Raw genomic sequence first — 25,364 nt, 5'->3', positions numbered from 1 at the left:
CAGCTGATAAAAACATCACAACAATCCACAAGTAATCCACATGACTCCAGTTCATCAATTAATGTCTTGTGCAAAAAGCTGCATGTTTGTAATCAATCAAGACATTTTAACTTCAAACTGTTACATCCAGTGAAACCATGTGAGATTTGCATATGGATTTCGATGCGAGAGAACAACAGGGGATGGACTTTTTCTGCTGGAGAAACATTATAATCGGTAAAGCATTATATTGGCAGTGGTTTAAAGTTAAAATGCCTTGATGGATTCGTGTGGATTACTTGTGGATTGTTGTGATTTTTTTAAATCAGATGGTTGAACTCTAATTCTAGTGATGTAATGATAAATTTCTCCAAATTTGTTCCCATGAAGAAACAAACTCCTCTATATTTTGGCTGGCCTGAGGTGGAGTACATGCTCAGCAAATTTTCATTGTTGGGTGAACTATTGCTTTAAAATCAACATGATTCTCTGACCAATGCTCAGACTCCTGTGAGCACAGGTAAACAGGTTTAGAACAGATGCACTTACTAAACATGACTTAAAGAAAGCAGAGTCATCGTCTCCGGCTATGACATGCAGTTTTCTGTGGGCTTGGCTGACTTTAGTGGTGAAAAAATGAAATTTCATTAATGCCACAAACACTCACTATCAATATGTTTGCAGCATTTCTATGAGAATATATGTAAATGCTGAATTTAATTAAGATGATCAAATCATACATAGTAGATTACTGATATGAAAAAAATAAGGATTACATTAAATGTTGACCTATAGGTCTCAGCATAGCTGCCATGTTCTTTCTCACAGAAATACACGATTAAACTATAATTAAGTTTATTAACTTATATGATCAAATATTTCAAATCACATAAATAATTATTTGATATCTCAGTTATCATACAATCACAAAAACATCGTGAAAAATATTGTTAATTAATGGCTACGTTAGCAAAGTTCGTCCGGGAAACATTTGTAATTATGGCTGTGTTGTCCTTTATTATAAAATGTACCATTAGGTATTTAACAAACATATTTCACTATTAAAAATCACACAAAATAATTTTTCTATCAACATTATAAGTTTACTTACTTAAAGTGGTGCAGGATGAAAAACTCCCTTCTTTAACTTCACACTGAAACCGGTCTCAGTAGCTACTAACAGACGAGACAAAGAGGACCGCCTTTTGTAATTATCGACCAATCAGTGCGTTAGTTCTCTTGTTGCCAGGCAGAACTCCTTGCGTGGCCAATCACATCAAAGAACGACCAGCGTGAGCTATTTTAATGAATCATCATTTTGAGTTTATAACACTTGAAATCTTAAGTTTATGTATTTTGTAGGTAAATTAGTTAAACTAACATATTGTTGAGTTATGGTTCCAAAATGTAATGTTTAGTCAAGATTACTTGATTGCTTAAGTAAAGACAACATTATAACTAGTGGATGTCACGTGATTGGGGGGCATGTTTCAGGGTTTAAAATGTTGATCAGTACAGTGGCGGTGTTGATCAGTAAAGTGGAGGTGTTGATGAGTCCAGTGGAGGTGTTGATGAGTACAGTGGAGGTGTTGATCAGTACAGTGGAGGTGTTGATCAGTAAAGTGGAGGTGTTGATCAGTACAGTGGAGGTGTTGATCAGTACAGTGGAGGTGTTGATCAGTAAAGTGGAGGTGTTGATGAGTCCAGTGGAGGTGTTGATCAGTACAGTGGAGGTGTTGATCAGTACAGTGGAGGTGTTGATCAGTACAGTGGAGGTGTTGATCAGTAAAGTGGAGGTGTTGATCAGTAAAGTGGAGGTGTTGATCAGTAAAGTGGAGGTGTTGATGAGTCCAGTGGAGGTGTTGATCAGTACAGTGGAGGTGTCAATCAGTAAAGTGGAGATAGTAGGCCTGTTGTGTGTTTTTTTTCAAGTAAAACTATAATCCTGCACATCGACAATTACGTGCTGTGGAATGAAAATCTTTGGGATTAATAAAATTAAATTCAGCTTCTGATAGCACTTTATTTTTAGTGTTGAAAGCATTTGCACAGGTATTTGGGTACACATGCTCAAAGCTGTGCCTATATATACACATACTGTACATAAGTACACGTTCATTTGAATAAATCCCACATTGTGCTTTTACCTTCTGTTCACATCACTTACACACATGCACACCACTGATAAATGGGGGTTCTGAGTGTTCTCTCTCTCTCTCACTCTCTCTCTCTCTCTCTCTCTCTCTCTCTGGTAAAAAATATGAAAACTAAGGAGAGAAAGCAGGAAGGTGTGTATGAGATTTTGGACTGGGTGGAGAATAAACGAGAACAGCATGTGGGACTGTTTTGGAGGTGTATGTTTCGGGATCACATCCTGCAGAAATATCCCATTTTCCGCTTGCTCCGAAACAGCCTTCTTGATGGTCAGTCATTCCATTTCTTCACCTTTCCGTGCAAATTTATTTTGTTATATTTTCAGAGTTGTATTTCCACTTTTTTCCCCGCAACAAATGTTGGATGATTGGATATGAATCATTATCTGAGTTGTAGTTACGTGAGTGTTTTTTTTTTTTCTTCATTCTGAATAATATCTTAAATGACAGAGTCTCCTGTTTTAGGTTCCTTTAGGATTTCTGAAAATCTTCCCAAGGCAGATGACCCAAGCAGTAATACAGAAGTTGAGAGAAAGGAAAAGAAGCAAGAGCAAAGGAAGGGTGAAACAAAGAGAAAGAAAAGTGGTGAAGAGACACATGAGGAGGAACGAGGCCCTTCCTCTGTGTCCAGCAAAAAGAAACCAGCCATGAAGCCCACACTCTGTAAGTCAGTACAGATGTGCTGTTTAATGTATGGTTTAGAATTTCTTCAATCTAAGTTTAAAGACAATAAATGTAGTGTCACCTGATGATAAGTTTAGAAAAATAATGGTTAAATGTTAAATATAGACACTGAGTTAAGATATATTTTGGGGTATAAGAATTTATAGGTTAAAATCTTTTTTCATTATTTTGTAAGTTCATCTTTTATTTGAACTGAATAGCATAAATAAAATTGCTAACATTTACAGTGGTTCTTGAAAGTTTGTCTATATATCTGAATAAATATGATGCAGAGCATCATCAGATTTTCACACAAGTACTAAAAGCAGACTAATAGATCCCAATTAAACAAATGGGACAAAACTATTATACTTGGTCATTTATTTATTGAGGAAAATTATCCTATATTACAACACCCAATTCCAAAAAATGTTGGGATGCTGTGTAAAATGTAAATATTAACAGAATGCAATGATTTGCAAATTTCATAAACCCGTATGTTATTCACAATAGAGCGTAGAAAACATATGTTTAAACTTAGGAAATGTAGCATTTTAAGAAAAAAATAAGGTAATTTTTAATTTGATAACCACAACACGTTTCAAAAAAGTTGGGACAGGGGCAACAAAAAGCTGGAAAAGTAAGTGTTACTAAAAAGAAACAGCTGGAGGTTAAATGGGAACAGGTCAGTAACATGTTTGGGTATAAAAATGAAAAGCTGAATTAAGGGCTCCTAGATTAATTAATTCAGCCAGTGATTCTCTGTTTGTCAAAGAGATGGCTGTGACATTGTGGGGGAAACTACTTTAAACTACTTTATCAGTAGTGTGTCAGGAAAGGAGTGTCCTACAAATAAAAATTCTGCAAAGCCTCCCTTGACTCCCTCCAAGCTGCAAGTTTTTAATTTTTGTATGCATTCCTGCATGTATGTAAACATAATCAATTTTGTTAAAGAGTTTTACATTAGTTGATAGTTTTAATGTTTGTGAAATCTTTTATGTTAAGGAATCCTTACTCATATTCATCCATTTATACTCACCTAATCAGTTATTGATCATTAAAATATCTAGATATTTATATGAACATTAAATATGTTTATTAAAAAAAGGACAAATATGCTAAACAAAGACTACATATAACACGATGGTTTGCCTTTCTAACTAGTTTTACTAACAAAAGAGACACATTAATAATATTAATTATTTGTCTTTTTATTTTCAAGTCTGTGTCGGTAACTGGCTCGAACCCAAGGAACCTGAAGAGAGAGAGAGAGAGAGAGCGAGAGAGAGAGAGAAGCTAGTGGGCTATTACATATCATAAAATATACCAGACATTATAAAAAAGGAAACATGAAAATGAAAGGAAGGAAACATGAAAATGTATAATGTGCCTGTATGTCTGTTTATTGTCATTGTTCATCGTTACAATTTTATATACAATTACAATTGTTGAAATAGTTTTAATTATGCTAATTAATTCTTTTGTACGCAGTTTTTAGAGCAAACATCAGGGTTGGATGTTTTTTGTTCTTTTTGAAGGGGCTGCAAGAACAAATTGTTTGAATGGTTGCTTGTGCTCCTGAAGATTATTTAAAGTATACTTTGCAACACCCACTGACAGGAAAAATAGAAGACATCATGTGATCAGTTAATCAAACAGATCAATCAGTGATTCTTTAGCATTTTATTTTTATTTTTAAATACAATGAACTACCCAGCCAACATCAGACGTTAAGTCTGGTTAGCTATGACCAGATAAGACCAGCCTGACCACCAACACGCACCAGCTAAGACCAGCCTGACCAACACCGACCAGCTAAGAGCAGCCTGACCAACACTGACCAGCCTGACCAACACTGACCAGCTAAGACCAGCCTGACCAACACTGACCAGCTAAGACCAGCCTGACCAACAGTGACCAGGTAAGACTAGCCTGACCAACACCCACCAGCTAAGACCAGCCTGACCAACACTGACCAGCTAGACCAGCCTGACCAACACTGACCAGCTAAGACCAGCCTGACCGACACTGACCAGCCTGACCAACACCGACCAGGTAAGACCATCCTGACCAATACTGACCAGCCAGACCAGCCAAGACCAGCCTAACCAACAGTGACCAGCTAAGACCAGCCTGACCAACACTGACCAGGTAAGACCAGAGTCAGTAAAGAGGTCCGAACTTCCCATCACTAATTAAATCCAGTCATTTTGCTTGATATTTTGCCCCCCAGTCCGGCCGGGTTGTGTGTGTGTGTGTGTGTGTGTGTGTGTGTGTGTGTGTTCCGAACGGGAAGTGACGTCAATGCAGACCCTCTATTCGGACATACTGCCCCTCTGATATTTAGGGCGCAGCCAAGAAGTTTCTTGACTCCATTTTGTTGCTGTTGGAAAAGGGGGGAAAAAAACTTCAACACCAGACAGAAACGGTGATATTAATGTCAAACCTGGACTGTTGACTGAAAGTGAGTTATTTCTCTAACAGAAATGTCGTTATATTTTATTGACCTCGTGTAGAAACAGCAGCGGAACTGAAATCATCAGCTGTTGTTTCTCTCTGGTGTGTGTTATTTATATTCAACTTTCTCTCTTCCATTTCTCACGAAGTAAACATTCAGAGTGTTTGTGGAATTTAGTGGTGTAGAACACTTTATTTCCTCTTTATTAGTTTTTCATAGCAGAAATAATATGAGGAATAAAACCTGTGTTCTCCTGAGCAGAGTTAAGTTAGTTTTGTTTTCGATATTCAGCGATAAATGACAATAACTCGAAAAAGACTTGCCCAAAAAACTCTAAACAGTATCAGTATGAAAGGACAAAGCTAATAATGTTTCACAAGTTTCCTTTTCATGATTTCCGCTCGATATAATGAGAACTGGCCCGCAAAAGCCGTCGCAGTGTGAGTGACACCGGGAAGGCTCGCTCTCGGCGGAGCTATGAGTAAGGGACCGTGGGGAAAGTGCAAGTTTTCTTCGTTTTTGTTATGACTGCGTGGGTGGTGTTTTTTTTGTAATGGCCTTTTTGTTAAAGGGTGTATAGGCATGAGACCAGTGTCCTTCAGTAGATGAGGACAGTGGACATATTTCACAAACTTTATTTTTACCCCTACTGGTGGAATACAGAACTGCATGTGCAAAATTATCATATTTTTGTAGTAGTTTTGTTCATCAGGGAAATGGAGACATGAAACCAGTGTCCTTCAGTAGAGGGGGACAGCGGGCAAATTGCCTTGATTTCCGCCCCGTGTGTCTGTTGTGTAAATTCCAGCATTTCCATTTAACTGATGTTGAATTTTTTTTAGGCACCACATTTTCTTTGTTCTTAGCTTTATTGTTGCCAAGCGAAACGAGGAGGAAACATATGCCAAGGAACGACCTAGTCTGGGTTATTATTGGTTTGTTCGTTTGTCTGTCAGTGAGAACATGAGAACTAGTGAATTAGGGCTGCAACTAACGATTATTTTCATAATCGATTAGTCGGCTGATCATTTTTTTTCTTCTTCGATTAATCGGATTGGGGTGAACTTTCAGTACCTTTTTTTGTTGTTTATTTAAAATAAAACCCACAAACTGAGTGTTACAAATATAAACTTCAGAATAAAAATTGACACAACTGTTTGTCCAATTATATAAGACTGAAAAGAACCCAATACACACACACACACCAGAATATATATTATTCATTTAAGACTCTCTAGTTTAATTCAGTGCTTTTTGTGCGTTGATAAAAAATAACGCATAAATACTTAGTGTCTAGTGTGTGTATTTTAGAAAGGTAATATCATCTCAAATTATATCACTAGTGGGTTTTTTTTTTTTACTAACCAGAAGTATAAACCGCTTCCTAGGTGTATGATGTCATGAGTCACAGACAATGACTTTCTTCAGTTTACTTTCTGTCAGCGTTAACTTTTATTCCCAACATGACCTCAGTCTCCATCAGACGGAGGAAGAAATCATCATGTGACTGAGGAAGAACGTCCTCTAAAGCAAGGGAGCATTTTATATTAAACACCGTGGAGATCACTGTTGTGCTTCAGTGCTACACAAACTCCGCTTTATAAAGTTTGATCTTCTCCACGGTGTTTAATATAAAATGCTCCCTGCCTCAGAAGAGGTCGCAAACTTTCTTCCTCAGTCACTTGATGATTTTGTGCGTATCATGTCATGTGCCGTCGACTAGGAAGCGGCTTATACTTCGGTTAGTAAAAAAACACAAGTGTTTAATTTGAGATGATATTGCCTTGCTAAAATTCATACACTAGACAGTAGAGTACAGAGTGCACAGTATACTTCATTTAGGACACAACTTTAGTATTTAGTATCCGAAACGTATTTTTGGAACAGAAGCAACGCAGTGAGTAAACGTGTCCCGTGCCGGGCGCAGACCGACTAATCGATAATGAGATTCATAATCGTTTATTATCGAGTTCATCGATTAGTTGTTGCAGCTCTATAGTGAATAGAGTGAAGTCTGGTTCATAAAACAATGCCATGTCTAAGCATTTTCAGCACAAGTGACAAAATATATTTAGTATGATGGTACGTGTGATCCCTCTGTAAATACAGATCATGGATCGTTCACGGTCTAAAACAGTCATATGGAACACCCTTACTTTAGGCTCACAGAAATCATCTCTGTTTAGTACAACTGATTTCAGACTTACTGACTTCTGGCTCAGAATTTACAGTACATTTATTTAAACTAAAACCCATGTAATGCTGTTAAAGAGAAAGTGTATTAGACTTAAAGTAGCACTTCTATTAACTACAAATCATTTCAGCTGCCTTCTGGTTCGGACTTTTTATTTAAAGTGTCACACTTACACTTCAAACTGTGTCTCCTCCCTTCCAGCAGAGGGCTCCCTCCCCTGATTATTGAACTAATACTCCGCACGCGTGCGCACACACACACACACACACACACACACACACACACACACACACACACACACCTTTTTTATTTAATTTAATTTTTTTAATCAAAGGAGCAACATTTTCTTTAGTTGGGAGACGTGAAAGATTTCCCCCCATATTAATTGTGTGTTTGTTTTGTGTTTTCTAGGAGTGTCAGTAATTCCAGCAGAAGAGATCAGCATCTTCAGGACTCAGCTGTGTGTCCATGAGCTGTCTGTGTTTACACTAATATTCAAACATGGAGACCCCTGACCTGGACACAGAGAATGTGACCCCGCCCTCAAACAACCAGTAAGCTTCCATGTCCTAGTATTTTAGTCATTAAATATTCATATCTGAAATATATAATGAGTTTATATAAAAATAATAACAAATATTTATACTGAGCATGAGAAGTTATCAGTCATCACTTGAAAAAACTGCTAGATTCTGTTGATTGTAATAAAATGATGTCCTTATGAAAATGAACCGTACAGTCGAACAGTAAAGAGACATGAGACAATACACTAAACACAGACAGGGCATTATTTTGGTACTCTGTGTATTTTATTTTGTATATTTCCTGATCACAAGCTATTAATTTGTGGTTACGCCACTGCCAGCACAAACACCACGTGCTTCTGATTCGTTTTAGATGTGAGTGAGACTTACATCAAGTGCAGCACACAGGTGTTTATTTAACCCTCATTTCAGACTGTGGTCAAGCCAAACCATGATAGAAACTCCAGTGCACTCATACAAAGGTTTATGGTAACGACCTTCAGACGACTACACTTTGGATATCTGCTGTGAATTCTGGACGGTTTGAAAATGTTGAGCAGTAGTGCACTACGAGCCGTTTCAGTGTTATTTTATACAAGTTCACGCAGGCCAAATGAAACAAGGCTGTGGACTATAAAGTAAGCATTAATTAAGTAAATTGTGTCTCATTCCTTCTCTATAATGTTGTACAGTAAACTACAGAGAAAGAGATCAGACTCACCAGAACCCAGCTGTGTCTCCATGAAGAGTGATGCATCTATGGATCCTCCTTGGAACTTTAGAAATAGAGACTCCTCACCTGACAACAGGTAACATCCCATAATTCTCATAGATAAAGTCACTGCAGAGAGAAAGGCCGTGTTACACATTCTTTTATCCAGTCCAGGGTCATTAGCAGCATTCTGATATTTATCGGTTTATGCTAAATGTACCTTGATGTGACAATAAGAGTAGTAGTAACGGCTAACAACATAGTTAAAACAACCAATAAAGACTTACATTCCACTGTTCATTATTAGAGCAAATTAACAAGTCAGTCAAAATCTGTAAATAGTGTATATAAATGACTTTCTATTATGTTGTACAGTAAACTACAGAGAAAGAGATCAGACACCCCAGAACCCAGCTGTGTCTCCATGAAGAGTGATGCGTCTATGGATCCTCCTTGGAACTTTAAAAATGGAAACCCCTCATCTGTACACAGGTAACATCTCATAGTTCTCATAGTTAAAGTCACAGTTAATGTCTGTGCTACACAATCATTAGCAGCTTTTTAAAAAAAAAAAAAAATTATATTAGAGTAAATTAGAGTCTTTAGTGATACTACAGAACTTTATGAAGGTTAAAATGACTTACAGGTAATGTCTTAAATACTAAAGCAAAAATGCAAATATAAGCAAAACAAACTGTAGTAAATAATATGTAATGACACTAAAACTACTACTAATAAAAATAATAATAATAGATATAATAATTAAACATTGAGGTGTTCTAATAGGAAATAACAATTCTTGAAATAATGTGATATACATTTACATTCATTAATTTAGCAGATAATTTAATCCAAAGAGACTTACAAAAGAGGAAATACACACAAAGCGATATATCAAGCAGAGAACAGTACAAGTAGTGCTACTGTACGAGATTTATAATGGAGTTCTAGTGAATGGGCACAGAGTAGAGGTGTAAGAGCCGGTATACATTTTTTTAAAGAAGTGTAAATGATAAAAATGTAAATAACTAAATGGGGGCGGGGGGGGGGGGGGGGGGGGGGGGGGCAGGTTAATGTTTAGTAAAGTGCTCACGGAAGAGGTGGGTCTTTATCTGTTTTATGAAGATAGTGACAGATTCTGCTGTCCGGTTTGAAATTGGAAGTTCATTCCACCACTGAGGGACGGTCAGTTTGAAGGGTCTGGAGAGAGACCCGCCATGCTGAGTAGGCACTACTAAGTGTCGGTCGTTAACCAATCACAGATTGCGTGAGGGAGCGTAAACCATGCCTTAGAATGTCCTAGTATTTTAGTCATTAAATATTCATGTCTGAAATATATAATGAGTTTATATGAAAATAATAACAAATATTTATACTGAGCATGAGAAGTTATCAGTCATCACTTGAAAAAACTGCTAGATTCTGTTGATTGTAGTAAAATGATGTCCTTATGAAAATGAACCATACAGTGGAACAGTAAAGAGACATGAGACAATACACTAAAGCCACGATACGAGACGTATCCCTATACAGGCTTCAGAAGACGATACTGACGAGACGGTGTTTACACAAATCAAACCACTGCAATATCAGTACAATAGGGGCGTTAAACTCAAACTCTGCCTGAGACACTTCAGCATTTTTGTGAGACCCTGAAGGACCTTAATCAAAGTTTATACATTTTTCCTCACATTGATCATATTCTATCAAATAACACCAATAATCTGTAGTTTCTGACATTCGAATAGGATCTACAGGAAAAAGAAGGACTATTAAAGTGTATAATAACATTTATAATAATAATAATAAAATCATTATAATAATATATTTATTACACTGACTATAATGTAAAACATTTTTTATGAAGTCATTCCTTTGTTTAATCCCATTTTATTTGATAGCAGCTGCTGTGATGAGAAACAGGATTAGTCTATTGGGATGGTGCATTGTTCCTGTTTCTGTTAGAAAGTTACTAGTCAGATATCTACACTATAAGCACAGAGATATGGAGGTGAGAGCCGGTGAAGTAGCTGCTGGAGTTTACTGCAGAAGAAAAGTAGATCAGGATTTATAATATAAGGTGTAATTTTTCTCTGTTATTAACATGTAATCTTTATCTTTTTCAGTGGAGCTGTCATAAAGCTGTTTCATGGCACCATTATTAATGTAGAAAGATTGTAGATTGTGCCCGAAATGATTAAAATAACAAACTAGTGTCATCAGAGCTCTTCTGTTGTCTGACATCCACCTGAAATACACGAGCGCATCACTAAACAATTTAACTGTACAGATGAGGAAAACAGTCCTGATTATATTTTGTATATTTCCTCGTCACAAACTATTAATTTGTGGTTACGCCACTGCCAGCACAAACACCACGTGCTTCTGAATCGTTTTAGACGTGAGTGAGACTTACATCAAGTGCAGCACACAGGTGTTTATTTAACCCTCATTTCAGACTGTGGTCAAGCCAAACTGTGATAGAAACTCCAGTGCACTCATACAAAGGTTTATGGTAACGACCTTCAGACGGTACACTTTGGATATCTGCTGTGAATTCTGGACAGTTTGAAAATGTTGAGCAGTAGTGCACTACGAGCCGTTTCAGTGTTATTTTATCCAAGTTCACGCAGGCCAAATGAAACAAGGCTGTGGACTATAAAGCTAGTATTAATTAAGTAAATTGTGTCTCATTCCTTCTCTATAATGTTGTACAGTAAACTACAGAGAAAGAGATCAGACTCACCAGAACCCAGCTGTGTCTCCATGAAGAGTGATGCGTCTATGGATCCTCCTTGGAACTTTAGAAATAGAGACTCCTCACCTGACAACAGGTAACATCCCATAATTCTCATAGATAAAGTCACTGCAGAGAGAAAGGCCGTGTTGCACATTCTTTTATCCAGTCCAGGGTCATTAGCAGCATTCTGATATTTATTGGTTTATGCTAAATGTATCTTGATGTGACAATAAGAGTGGTAGTAACGGCTAACAACATAGTTAAAACAACCAATAAAGACTGTACATTCCACTGTTCATTATTAGAGCAAATTAACAAGTCAGTCAAAATCTGTAAATAGTGTATATAAATGACTTTCTATTATGTTGTACAGTAAACTACAGCGAAAGAGATCAGACGCCCCAGAACCCAGCTGTGTCTCCATGAAGAGTGATGCGTCTATGGATCCTCCTTGGAACTTTAAAAATGGAAACCCCTCATCTGTACACAGGTAAAATCTCATAGTTCTCATAGTTAAAGTCACAGTTAATGTCTGTGCTACACAATCATTAGCAGCTTTTTAAAAAAAAAATATTTATATTAGAGTAAATTAGAGTCTTTAGTGATACTACAGAACTTTATGAAGGTTAAAATGACTTACAGGTAATGTCTTAAATGCTAAAGCAAAAATGCAAATATAAGCAAAACAAACTGCAGTAAATAATATGTAATGACACTAAAACTACTACTAATAAAAATAATGATAATAGATATAATAATTAAACATTGAGGTGTTCTAATAGGAAATAACAATTCTTGAAATAATGTGATATACATTTACATTCATTAATTTAGCAGATAATTTAATCCAAAGAGACTTACAAAAGAGGAAATACACACAAAGCGATATATCAAGCAGAGAACAGTACAAGTAGTGCTACTGTACGAGATTTATAATGGAGTTCTAGTGAATGGGCACAGAGTAGAGGTGTAAGAGCCGGTATACATTTTTTTAAAGAAGTGTAAATGAAAAAAATGTAAATGACTAAATGGGGGCGGGGGGGGGGGGGGCGGGGGGGGGGCAGGTTAATGTTTATTGAAGTGCTCACGGAAGAGGTGGGTCTTTATCTGTTTTATGAAGATAGTGACAGATTCTGCTGTCCGGTTTGAAATTGGAAGTTCATTCCACCACTGAGGGACGGTCAGTTTGAAGGGTCTGGAGAGAGATCCGCCATGCTGAGTAGGCACTACTAAGTGTCAGTCGTTAACCAATCACAGATTGCGTGAGGGAGCGTAAACCATGCCTTAGAATGTCCTAGTATTTTAGTCATTAAATATTCATGTCTGAAATATATAATGAGTTTATATGAAAATAATAACAAATATTTATACTGAGCATGAGAAGTTATCAGTCATCACTTGAAAAAACTGCTAGATTCTGTTGATTGTAGTAAAATGATGTCCTTATGAAAATGAACCATACAGTGGAACAGTAAAGAGACATGAGACAATACACTAAAGCCACGATACGAGACGTATCCCTATACAGGCTTCAGAAGACGATACTGACGAGACGGTGTTTACACAAATCAAACCACTGCAATATCAGTACAATAGGGGCGTTAAACTCAAACTCTGCCTGAGACACTTCAGCATTTTTGTGAGACCCTGAAGGGCCATAATCAAAGTTTATACATTTTTCCTCACATTTATCATATTCTATCAAATAACACCAATAATCTGTAGTCTCTGACATTTGAATAGGATCTACAGGAAAAAGAAGGACTATTAAAGTGTATAATAACATTGTTGTGGATAAAAATGACATGAAATAAACACGAGGGAGATTGAGTATGAGTAAAAATGTAATTTTATTGGTAATTCACAGGACGGGTGGGTGCGTAGTCTGGAGGAGAGTAAGAGGGGGAGGAAAATGGGGTGCGTCCTGGGGACATGGGGAAATCAGGGTGGGTGAAGTGAGCGGACCACTGAGAGTCGGGCGGACTGGTGGGTGAGAAGAGGGACGGATGGTCGGGGCCCGGATCGGAGAAGACAACATCATCATCCTCGGATTGGAAGCTGGAGGGGGGTTCTGGGTCTGATTGTGTAGAGGCGTCAACACGCACGTTCGTGGGGCAGATTCTGTACCGAAGAAGAGGGGGGAACCCCGGATCTCCATTCTTAGGGGGGGTGCTGCGAAGATAGTTAAGTAGCATCATGATATCAGCAGTGAGATGCACAAGCTGGTAATGAGTGTCCAGATCCAGGTCCAAACCCTGATCCAGGTCCAGTAACGGAGAGAGAGGGGACTGACGACGGGCACCAGCACCTAGACACATAGAAGCGGGATTAGGCGGATTGGAATTACGAGCAATTTAAGAGCAGTAATAGTAAAAAAGTCAAAAAGAAGTGTACGAGCTGAGGAGTGCTAAAAACACACACACTCGTACCGTCAAGGGCGGGCAGGTAGACACAACATACATACACACACACTCTCTTCCTCATACACACACATTAATAACTTTAATAGAATCTTATAGTAATAGAGAAACTCTATAAAAAACAGAATTGTAGGATATGCAGGACAGTAGAACTGTAATGATATTAAGAAGTTGGAAGTACAGTAAACCGCTTTTCAAGTAGTATAAATATATATAAACTAAGAAATATAGTGCAAATATGAAAATAAATTATAAACGAGAAATACAGGAAAAAAAGGAAAATATAACTTACTCATGATTCAGATGGTGAAGATTCTCGTCTCGCAAGGAAAGCCTTAATTTTTAGAGAACCATGAAGAAAGCCAGTTATAAGGGTGGCTGGGTCAAACTGCCCCCCCCCTCGAAATAACGATAAGACCAAGGTCCCTCACGGTTGTTTAGTTGTCTTGTCTACGTCATTTTTTTAACCTAGGGAATTGAGAATCCTGGTTTCTGACTACCTAGGTAAATGAAAGTCCTGGTTTTTGACAACCTAGGTAAATGAGAATCCTGGTTTTTGACCACCTAGGTAACTAGAAACTCTGGGTTTTTGTTTCCTGGGTTGTTGGAAATGCCTGGGTTCTGATTTTATGTGTAAATTAAAACCCCTGGTTTCAATTCTATGGGTAAGTGAAATAGGCCTTTTCTGGAAACCTATGGGTTATTTAGTGTGTAAATACAGTATAAATACTGGAGCTTAAGCTCAGGGTATTGGGATCACTTCTGAGAATTCTCATCGGTGTGGATCTCGTGTGGTGGAATGGAACAATAAAGCTGGACCCTTGCTTCTTCTCACTCACGGCTGGTGTATTTTTTCTATCTCCAACTGGGCTCAGAGGTAGATGTGAGTATTGGCTTCTAAGTTGAGTTTTAAATGTTTTTGGGTAATAGGCTAAATTCGAGCCAACAACATTTATAATAATAATAATAAAATCATTATAATAATATATTTATTACACTGACTATAATGTAAAACATTTTTTATGAAGTCATTCCTTTGTTTAATCCCATTTTATTTGATAGCAGCTGCTGTGATGAGAAACAGGATTAGTCTATTGGGATGGTGCATTGTTCCTGTTTCTGTTAGAAAGTTACTAGTCAGAGATCTACACTATAAGCACAGAGATATGGAGGTGAGAGCCGGTGAAGTAGCTGCTGGAGTTTACTGCAGAAGAAAAGTAGATCAGGATTTATAATATAAGGTGTCATTTTTCTCTGTTATTAACATGTAATCTTTATCTTTTTCAGTGGAGCTGTCATAAAGCTGTTTCATGGCACCGTTATTAATGTAGAAAGATTGTAGATTGTGCCCGAAATGATTAAAATAACAAACTAGTGTCATCAGAGCTCTTCTGTTGTCTGACATCCACCTGAAATACACGAGCGCATCACTAAACCATTTAACTGTACAGATGAGGAAAACAGTCCTGATTATATTTTGTATATTTCCTCGTCACAAACTATTAATTTGTGGTTACGCCACTGCCAGCACAAACACCACGTGCTTCGGAATCGTTTTAGACGTGAGTGAGACTTACATCAAGTGCAGCACACAGGTGTTTATTTAACCCTCATTTCAGACTGTGGTCAAGCCAAACTGTGATAGAAACTCCAGTGCACTCATACAAAGGTTTATGGTAACGACCTTCAGATGTCTACACTTTGGATATCTGCTGTGAATTCTGGACAGTTTGAAAATGTTGAGCAGTAGTGCACTACGAGCCGTTTCAGTGTTATTTTATCCAAGTTCACGCAGGCCAAATGAAACAAGGCTGTGGACTATAAAGCTAGTATTAATTAAGTAAATTGTGTCTCATTCCTTCTCTATAATGTTGTACAGTAAACTACAGAGAAAGAGATCAGACTCACCAGAACCCAGCTGTGTCTCCATGAAGAGTGATGCGTCTATGGATCCTCCTTGGAACTTTAGAAATAGAGACTCCTCACCTGACAACAGGTAACATCCCATAATTCTCATAGATAAAGTCACTGCAGAGAGAAAGGCCGTGTTGCACATTCTTTTATCCAGTCCAGGGTCATTAGCAGCATTCTGATATTTATTGGTTTATGCTAAATGTATCTTGATGTGACAATAAGAGTGGTAGTAACGGCTAACAACATAGTTAAAACAACCAATAAAGACTGTACATTCCACTGTTCATTATTAGAGCAAATTAACAAGTCAGTCAAAATCTGTAAATAGTGTATATAAATGACTTTCTATTATGTTGTACAGTAAACTACAGAGAAAGAGATCAGACGCCCCAGAACCCAGCTGTGTCTCCATGAAGAGTGATGCGTCTATGGATCCTCCTTGGAACTTTAAAAATGGAAACCCCTCATCTGTACACAGGTAACATCTCATAGTTCTCATAGTTAAAGTCACAGTTAATGTCTGTGCTACACAATCATTAGCAGCTTTTTAAAAAAAATATTTATATTAGAGTAAATTAGAGTCTTTAGTGATACTACAGAACTTTATGAAGGTTAAAATGACTTACAGGTAATGTCTTAAATGCTAAAGCAAAAATGCAAATATAAGCAAAACAAACTGTAGTAAATAATATGTAATGACACTAAAACTACTACTAATAAAAATAATAATAATAATAGATATAATAATTAAACATTGAGGTGTTCTAATAGGAAATAACAATTCTTGAAATAATGTGATATACATTTACATTCATTAATTTAGCAGATAATTTAATCCAAAGAGACTTACAAAAGAGGAAATACACACAAAGCGATGTATCAAGCAGAGAACAGTACAAGTAGTGCTACTGTATGAGATTTATAATGGAGTTCTAGTGAATGGGCACAGAGTAGAGGTGTAAGAGCCGTTGAAGGTGGGTACTGTGGAGGGAGATGAAGAGGGGAGTGACATGGGGTTTTTTTTGGGCTGGATGAAGATGAGTCGTGTTGCTGCGTTCTGAATCATATGAAAGGGTTTGATGGAACTGGCTGGGAGACCCTGGAGTAGTGTGTTGCAGTAGTCCAGTTTTACATAACAAGAGCCTGGACAAGTGTAGTCTGTTCGGTGATGAGATAGGGTCTGTTTTTCTTGAAATGTTGTTGATATGTGGTCCGTCAATTCAAGTCGTCATCAAAAGTCACCCCAATGTTTCTGGCTGTCCTGGTTGGCTTGAATCTGGTTGAGCCCAGCTGTATGGTGAGGTTGTGGTTGATTGAGGGACTTCGAGGGATGGCGAGAAGCTCAGTTTTTGCAAAGTTGAGCTTAAGCTGGTGTTCCTTCATCCAGTTTGAGATGTCAGACAGACAATCAGAGATTCGTGCAGACAGTTGTGAGTTGCTGAGTTTCAGAAACCCCTCCCCTCCACAATTCCTTGAAAGATCTGCCTGTGAGATATGACTCCACCCAGCGCAGAGCTGTTTCGGTGATGCCCAGGCTGGAGAGAGTTGACAGGAGGATCTGATGATTCACAGTGTCAAAGGCAGCAGTGAGGTCGAGTTGGATGAGGACGGATGATTTTACTAGTCTTCAGGCTTCAGTGACGGAAAGCAGAGCAGTCTCCATGGAGTGGCTGCTTTTGAAGCCTGACTGCTTGGTGTCTAGGAGGTTGTTCTGTGTGAGACCAGGCTGTAAAATGTTATAAAACAAAAATAGGTATTCAACACTGATTCTAAAATTAATAGTAAGTGCAAAATAACAACATGAGTATTTCTGTAAAATATCATAGAAAATGGAGACTCTTTATATGAACACAGGCACTGATTATTTACCATAAATCATATAACTGACATTACAGTGTTTATTAATAATAATAATCACAATCACCATTTTCCTCAATTTAAACATCTCACCTCCCAAAATCATGTCAGTAGGTCTACTGATAACTAAATTGTCCCTACAGGTGACGGACTGAATCTCTGAATTTCAGGACACATTATCTGTTCATTCTGAATGATGTCCTCATGTTCTGTTACAACCATAATGACCATATACAGTCCCCTCCACAAGTATTGGAACAGTGAAGCCAATTCTTTCGCTATACACTGAAGACATTTGGGTTGGAGATAAAAGATGAATGAGACAATAGATCAGAATTTCAGCTTTCATTTCCTGCATGATAAGGTGCCATGTTCTAAGTTATTTATCAAATCTAGATGTAAATAAAGATAAAATCTAGAAAACTTCAAATTAAAACGGTCTCACATTTTTTCTCCAGGTCCACAGTGTTGGTGATGTTGTATTTAACAGTGTGTTTTCTAAATATTAATGCCCTTACTACAATTATTTTTTTTTCTCCAGTTTTATTTTTATTGAACATTTCTGCTGAACTGAACATTTCTGCTGAACACGTCTACATGTCTGCTGAACATCACCTTTTCTCTTCTCTCCTCCCCTCCCTTTCCCGAATATTCCATTGAGAAGAAAAAAACCCAAATTGAACAACACACAGCAGTAATATTCACAGTTTTTTTTTCTTATTATTCTAACAAAGGAAAACAAAATTAAAAGTACCCCCCCCACGGCTCATCATGGCTACCCAATAACTGTCGCTGGTTATATAGATATTGTAAGACCCAACAACAGGCACAAAAAATTAAGTGGGAAGTGTCTGTAACTCCATAAATTATACAATAGAGGGATGCCATTTATATATAAAAAAAAATACTTGTCCGTACTACCCCTCATCGTATACCTTATTTTCTCGAGTTTTAGAAAAAACATCACGTCCTTTAGCCACTGGGAGATAGATGGGTATTTAGCAGACTTCCAGTGCAACAGTAGGGAACGTCTTGCTATAAGGGATGTGAAAGCAATAACATCCTTTTGTATCGAGCTCAATGGAACTGAGTCATCAGGAATCCCAAATACAGCAATAAGTGGACAAGGTTTTAAATCTACCCTGAGAATAGTGGACATGATGGTAAAAAAAACCAGTCCAAAAACCATGGAGATCAGGGCAGAAGAAAAACATATGGCCAAGATGGCAGGGAGAGCCATGGCATTTATCATACCTGTCCTCTACATCCGGATACATCACAGAAAGTCTCGACTTGGACAGATGGACTCTGTGTAAAACTTTGAACGGTATAAGTCCAAGACGAGCACAAGAAGTGGTAGACTGTACCCTCCCTATAGCACGTTCCCAACACTCCTCACTTATCTGTACTCCTAACTCCGTTTCCCACGCATTCCTAATTTTGTTACTCAACTCACTACCTAGCGCCAGAATAACATCTTAAATCTTAGAAATCATTCCTCTCTGATGTGGATTGTTTGAAAACAAGTTTTCCCAAGCCTGTTCAGGAGGCGCAGAGGGGAAATCAGGAAAACATCTAGAAACGAAATTCCGAATTTGAAAATACTGAAAAAAGTGCATCACAGACTGCGTTTACATGGACAACGATAATCCACTCTTAATCTAATTAAGACCATACTTTGATTAAGAAACTACCATGTAAACACCACCCTTAATCTAATTAAGGTCATAATCTAATTAAGCTCTAATCGAATTAAGACAGGTGGAGTACTCCTGTTTTAATCGTATTATGGACGTGCATTACAGACATGTAAACACCTTAATCACATTATGAGCGTCGTGTGAGCATTTTCACCGCATATTGCGACAGGACACGATCACACACGGCAGTTTTACGCTTTACGGCGAACAAGAGAGTTCGGCTATGTCCCAAACTGCATACTTGCCTACTATAGGCCGGTAGTGGGGGAAAATACAGGCATCTCGGCTACTATACAGTAGGTAAGTATGCGATTTGAGACGCAGCCCACGGCTTCAAGCAGTCGTCTATTTGCACGTACAGCATGACTAATAATTAACCGCACTTGAAGCGTTCGTAAAAAATTTAAATAAAAACACCCAAAACTGTATACGGGACCATAACGAGGATGAACTGTATGTTGATACGTGAAATTCTGGAGTGACGTCGGACGGCGTGGTGCGGTGGCATAATGACGCGGGCTGTTAATCTAATTATGATCAATAACATGTAAAACGGGTACATGACAGGAGTATTCTAAAAGCGACTCATGTAAACACCTTAATCACATTATTACCTTACTTAGATTAAGGTCAATAATTAGATTATTGCTGTCCATGTAAACGTAATCACAGGGAGGTCATAAGTGGATGCCAGATTGGCAAAGCTATCAAACACACCATCGGCATACACTATTTTTAACTTGTTTAATGCCTTTGTCATACCGTACTGAAAATGTGGAGTCCAAACACGATGGAGGAAATAGATTGTTGTTGCTTAAAGGACCCAAAGAGGATGCACCTACAAATTTAAAGCGCAGTCTAAATTGATGCCAAGTCTTAAGTGTGTTGAGGACGACTAGATTATCAGTATATAGGGAGAGTTTTGTAGGTAAAGAGGAGTAAAGCAAAGCAGATAAAGAGAATTCCCTACAAGAAGATAGTTCCAATTTACACCAAGAAGATCCAGGAGATTTAACCCAGTAGCAGAGTTTATGAATGTGCGCAGCCCAGTAATAGAACTGAAAATTGGGTAATGCAAGTCCTCCACTAAGTCTACATTTCTGCAATAAAGATTTATACCTAGGTATTTAAACCCTGACTGACTAAATCGAAACAGTAGATCTGACTGTTGGACAGAAAATACTGCAGTATTGACAGGAAAACAGTTGCTTTTATCTAAATTTAATTTATAACCAGAGACAACACTGAAGGACTCCAGAACACCCAAGACAGCTGGCATAGAGGCAACAGGATCGTTACATACAATAACAAATCATCAGCATATAGTGACAATTTGTATTCTACACCTTATCGAACTATTCCTTTAAACAAGGGAGAAGATTTTAGTGCAGTAGACAGCGGCTCGATAGCGACAGCAAAAAGCAGAGGGGATAAAGGACAGCCTTGGCAACTCCCTCGTCCGAGAGCAAAATAATCCGAATAAATATCGTTTGTCTGAACCCTGGCATTAGGGGATGAGTAAAGGAGGCTAATCCAAGAAATAAACTTATCCCCAAATCCGAACTTCCTCAAGACTGCAAACAAATACTCCTACTCAACCCTATCAAATGCTTTTTCAGCATCTAATGAAATCACGATCTCTGGGAGCACAGACGAATGCTTTGAATAAATTATATTAAAGAGCGTACGGGTATTAAAAAACAATTGAGGTCCCTTTATAAAACTGTTCTGCTCTTCAGATATAATATAAGGGAGTACATTCTCTAAACGAGATGCCATTACTTTCGCCAACACCTTTACATCTGCAGTAAGCAGAGACGGCGATCTGTAGGAACCGCAGGAGGATGGCTCCTTACCCTCCTTAAGAAGCAGAGCTATAGTGGCTTGTGTCAATGTTGGAGGCAAAGACCCACATTCCAAAGATTCGTTGAACATAGCCAAAAGCAATGGAACTATTTTTCCAATAAACGTTTTAAAAATTCAACTGGAACCCTGTCCGGGCCAGGAGCTTTGTTAGACTGCACAGTTTTAACTGAAATTAAAATTTCTTCAAGAGAGAGTGGGGAGTCCAGTTGCATAGCAGTATTCGAATCAATAACAGGGTTACAAAGGTTTTGAAGAAATGCATTCACTTTAGTATTGTCTGTAGGAAATTTGGACTTTTAAAGCGAAGAGTAAAACATTTAAAAGTAGCATTAATTTCCATGGGATCTGTAGTGATGATATTATAAGTGTTTTTTATACTAGGTATGAGACGGGAAGTGGCCTGTCGCCGTAGCTGATGTGCCAGTAAACGACTCGGCTTGTCGCCATGTTCATAATATAAACCACGAGTACGTAACAACAAGCGTTCCGCCTCTTGAGTCGAAATAAGATTAAAGTCTGCCTGCAAGTCAAGACGCTGTTTAAGAAGTTCTGGAGAGGGGTTCAGTGCACATCTCTGATCGAGGTTACTGATCTCAGATGTAAGTTCATTAACCCCAGCAGTGCGTTTTTCATTACAGCGAGCAGAATAAGAAATAATCTGTCCTCTGATATAGGATTTAAGTGTCTCCCATAACAATGAATAAGAGGTGGAGTCATTCTGAAGAAAAGAAAGTCATCAATAGAAGTAGAAATGAACTCACAGAATTCACTGTCTGCTAAAAGAAGAGAATTAAATCTCCAAGGTGGTGGGCTACGTTTATAAATAGAAAGATGAATATCTAATTGTAGAGGCGCATGGTCAGAAATTACAATACCCAGATAGTCAGAAGAAACTACACAAGAATCAAGAGTGCTGTCTATAAAAACATCATCAATCCTTGAATAGGAATGATGCACCTGGGAGAAGAAAGAGAACTTTTTAAGAGAGGGGTTACGGGATCTCCAGGGTTCAACGAGACCGTTCTGACACATAAAATCGGAAAATCTTTTAGACATCGCAGATTGATTCAGAGTACGGGGATCAGACTGATCTAAGTTTGGGTCAGTTACACAGTTTAAATCTCCACCGAAAATCAACAGGTGAGTATTTAAGAAAGGGAGATTGCTCAACAATCTATTAGCAAATTCCACATCATCAAAGTTTGGAGCGTATACATTTACCAACAACACCTGTCTTTGCATCAGAGTGCCAGCAGCTATAATATATCTACCGTTCACATCAGCGATAACGTTAGTGGATGAAAACTGTAACTTTTTGTCAATTAAAATAGCGACCCCTCTTGCTTTGAATTAAAGTTCGAGTGGAAGACTTGACTCACCCAAGGCAGTGTAACCTTTGATGATCTTTAATACGTATGTGCGTCTCCTGTAAAGATACTATATTGGAGTTTAAACGTTTCAAATGTGTAAAAACCTTAGATCTCTTGACAGGATTACCCAAACCTCTGACGTTCCAACTAATAAATCTTAAAGGCGTGTCTGTCCCTGCTATGCTGGGATCCATATTACTACTAACCATTTAAAGAAAGTAAACCATAGGAATAGAAATAGACAATTAGAGCCGAAGCTTGAGTGCGGCGAAGTCAGGGATATCGCTCGGCAACGCGGATGCGGATTCAGGGGGAGAAGGGGGCTCGCTCGCGGCGCGCATCCTAGGCCTCAGTCGTGTCTGAATGCTACCACGGGTTTCGTGTTCTTTCCAGGCATTTTAACAAGCCACAAAGTTAAAAGTGCAAACAAGGAAAAGAAGTAGAATAAGTCAAAATATATTATATGACCAAGAAGTTCTAATTAATTACAATTTGAATCGAAATCATCAGGAGCCTCCAACTTTGCGTCTTACTCCACTGAACTCCGAATTCGAACCCCCACTACAATTGTTTTTAAAGTGATGAAAGTTATTGTCTTTAACAGCTACAGTTTTTATTCCCAGTGTTCTACAGAAGTCAGGAGACAGAAGAGAAAAGAACATCATCACAGCTACAGGGTAAGATCAAACCCAACAACATGACTGTGACACTGACGCGCTGGTATTATAAACATCTTTGCTGTTATTTCCTGCAGAGTGATTAGATTATAGAACACATACTGTAGAATAAGGCAAATACACAGTGAGAACATCATAAAGAATGGTTATCTGTGGTAACAGTCAGAAAAAAGTGTGATCTTAAACTCTAATAATTAGACCCCATGTCTTCCTTCTTCACCCTGTCACAGACACGACCCAGAACCTGCTGCTGTAAATGACTTCCAGAAAAAGTTCAAATTAAATCTGGTGAAGAAGTTTCAGTGTTTAAATGGAGTGATGATAAACCCGGAAAACCGAACACTCCTGAATGAGATCTACACAGAGCTCTACATCACAGAGGGAGACGGTGGAGACGTCAATAAAGAACATGAGGTGAGACAGATCGAGGCAGCATCCAGGAGAACAACAACAGAGGAAACACCAATCAAATGCAATGACATCTTTAAGCCGTTATCTGATCAAGACAAACCCATCAGAACTGTGCTGAAAAAGCCCTTATCTAAAAAAGACAAACCCATCAGAACTGTGCTGAAAAAGCCCTTACCTAAAAAAGACAAACCCATCAGAACTGTGCTGACAAAGGGAGTCGCTGGCATCGGAAAAACAGTTTCTGTGCAGAAGTTCATTCTGGACTGGGCTGAAGGGAAAGCAAATCAGGACGTCCAGCTCATGTTTCCACTTCCTTTCAGAGAGCTGAATTTGATGAAAGACCAGAAACTGAGTCTGATGGATCTCCTTCATGTCTGTTTTAAGGAGACAAAAGAAACAGAAATGTCCAGTTTGGAAAAGGTTCTGTTCATTTTTGATGGATTGGATGAGTGTCGTTTTCCTCTGGATTTCCAGAACACAGAGAGAGTGTGTGATGTAACTGAATCAGCATCAGTGCATGTGCTGCTGATAAACCTGATCAAAGGGAATCTGCTTCCCTCTGCTCTCATCTGGATCACCTCCCGACCAGCAGCAGCTGATCAAATCCCCTCTGAGTGTGTCCATCGAGTCACAGAGGTACGAGGGTTCAATGACCCACAGAAGGAGGAGTACTTCAGGAAGAGGATCAGTGATCAGAGCCTGGCCAATAACATCATCACACACCTGAAGTCATTAAGAAGCCTCTACATCATGTGCCACATCCCAGTCTTCTGCTGGATTTCAGCCACTGTTCTAGAGAGAATGTTGGATGAAGCAGAGAGTGGAGAGATGCCCAAGACTCTGACTCAAATGTACACACACTTCCTCATCATTCAGACAAACATCATAAGAGAAAAGTACTCGAAGAAGCAGGAGAGTGATGAAGAAATGCTTCTCAAACTGGGACAACTGGCTTTTCAGCAGCTGATGAAAGGCAACCTGATCTTCTATGAGGAAGACCTGAGAGAGTGTGGCATTGATGTGAGAGAAGCAGCAGTGTACTCAGGTGTGTGTACACAGATCTTCAGAGAAGAGTTTGGACTTCACCAGAGTAAAGTGTACTGCTTTGTTCATCTGAGCATTCAGGAGCATCTCGCAGCTCTGTATGTGCACCTGACATTCATGAAGGAAAAGAGAAATGTTCTTGAACAGAGTTGGGTCTTTAAGACAATTTCAGATGTCCTCAAGAGTGCTGTAGATCAGGCCTTATACAGTGAGACCGGAAATCTAGATCTTTTCCTTCGCTTTCTTCTGGGTCTCTCACTGGAGTCCAATCAGAACCTCTTACATTCCTTAGTAACACATACAGAAAGTAGCTCCCAGACAGGAAAGGGGGACACAGTACAATACATCAAGGAGAAGATCAGTAGAAATCTCCAAACAGAGAAATCCATCAATCTGTTCCACTGTCTGAATGAACTGGGGGACAATTCTCTAGTGGAGGAAATCCAACGCTACCTGAAATCTGGAACACAAAGTGAACTCTCTTCTTCACAGTGGTCTGCTCTGGTGTTTGCCTTACTGACATCAGCAGAGGAGCTGGAGGAATTTGACCTGAGTAAATATATCTCTACAGATAAAATAACAGATTGGATTCTTGAGAAGGTGATGCCTGTGATTGCAGCATCCAGAAAAGCAATGTAAGTAAATCTGAATAGAACTGTTCTACTGTTACAGTGTTAAGAGA

The 25,364-nt window shown here is 38.5% G+C and overlaps 1 protein-coding gene across 50 annotated transcripts in view; it reads left to right on the top strand.

Annotated features, from left to right (window-relative positions):
* LOC100526730 (uncharacterized) overlaps nucleotides 1–25,364 on the top strand; it is a 192,078-nt gene that overhangs the window by 154,675 nt on the left and 12,039 nt on the right. For 49 of the 50 annotated variants that reach the window (XM_053684700.1, XM_053684655.1, XM_053684673.1 and 46 more), the window contains 8 exons: nucleotides 8,664–8,780; nucleotides 9,059–9,175; nucleotides 11,401–11,517; nucleotides 11,797–11,913; nucleotides 15,723–15,839; nucleotides 16,119–16,235; nucleotides 23,174–23,227; nucleotides 23,458–25,317. In XM_053684700.1, the coding sequence (XP_053540675.1) occupies nucleotides 8,664–8,780; nucleotides 9,059–9,175; nucleotides 11,401–11,517; nucleotides 11,797–11,913; nucleotides 15,723–15,839; nucleotides 16,119–16,235; nucleotides 23,174–23,227; nucleotides 23,458–25,317 (2,616 nt within the window). The remainder of the gene's footprint in view (nucleotides 1–8,663; nucleotides 8,781–9,058; nucleotides 9,176–11,400; nucleotides 11,518–11,796; nucleotides 11,914–15,722; nucleotides 15,840–16,118; nucleotides 16,236–23,173; nucleotides 23,228–23,457; nucleotides 25,318–25,364) is intronic. The other variant, XM_053684656.1, reaches the window with a different exon arrangement.

Source organism: Ictalurus punctatus, chromosome 12 (assembly GCF_001660625.3).
Source record: "Ictalurus punctatus breed USDA103 chromosome 12, Coco_2.0, whole genome shotgun sequence".
Taxonomy (NCBI): domain Eukaryota; kingdom Metazoa; phylum Chordata; class Actinopteri; order Siluriformes; family Ictaluridae; genus Ictalurus; species Ictalurus punctatus.
Note: the sequence above shows the minus strand (reverse complement) of the source record. Positions and strands in the feature narration are given on the sequence as shown.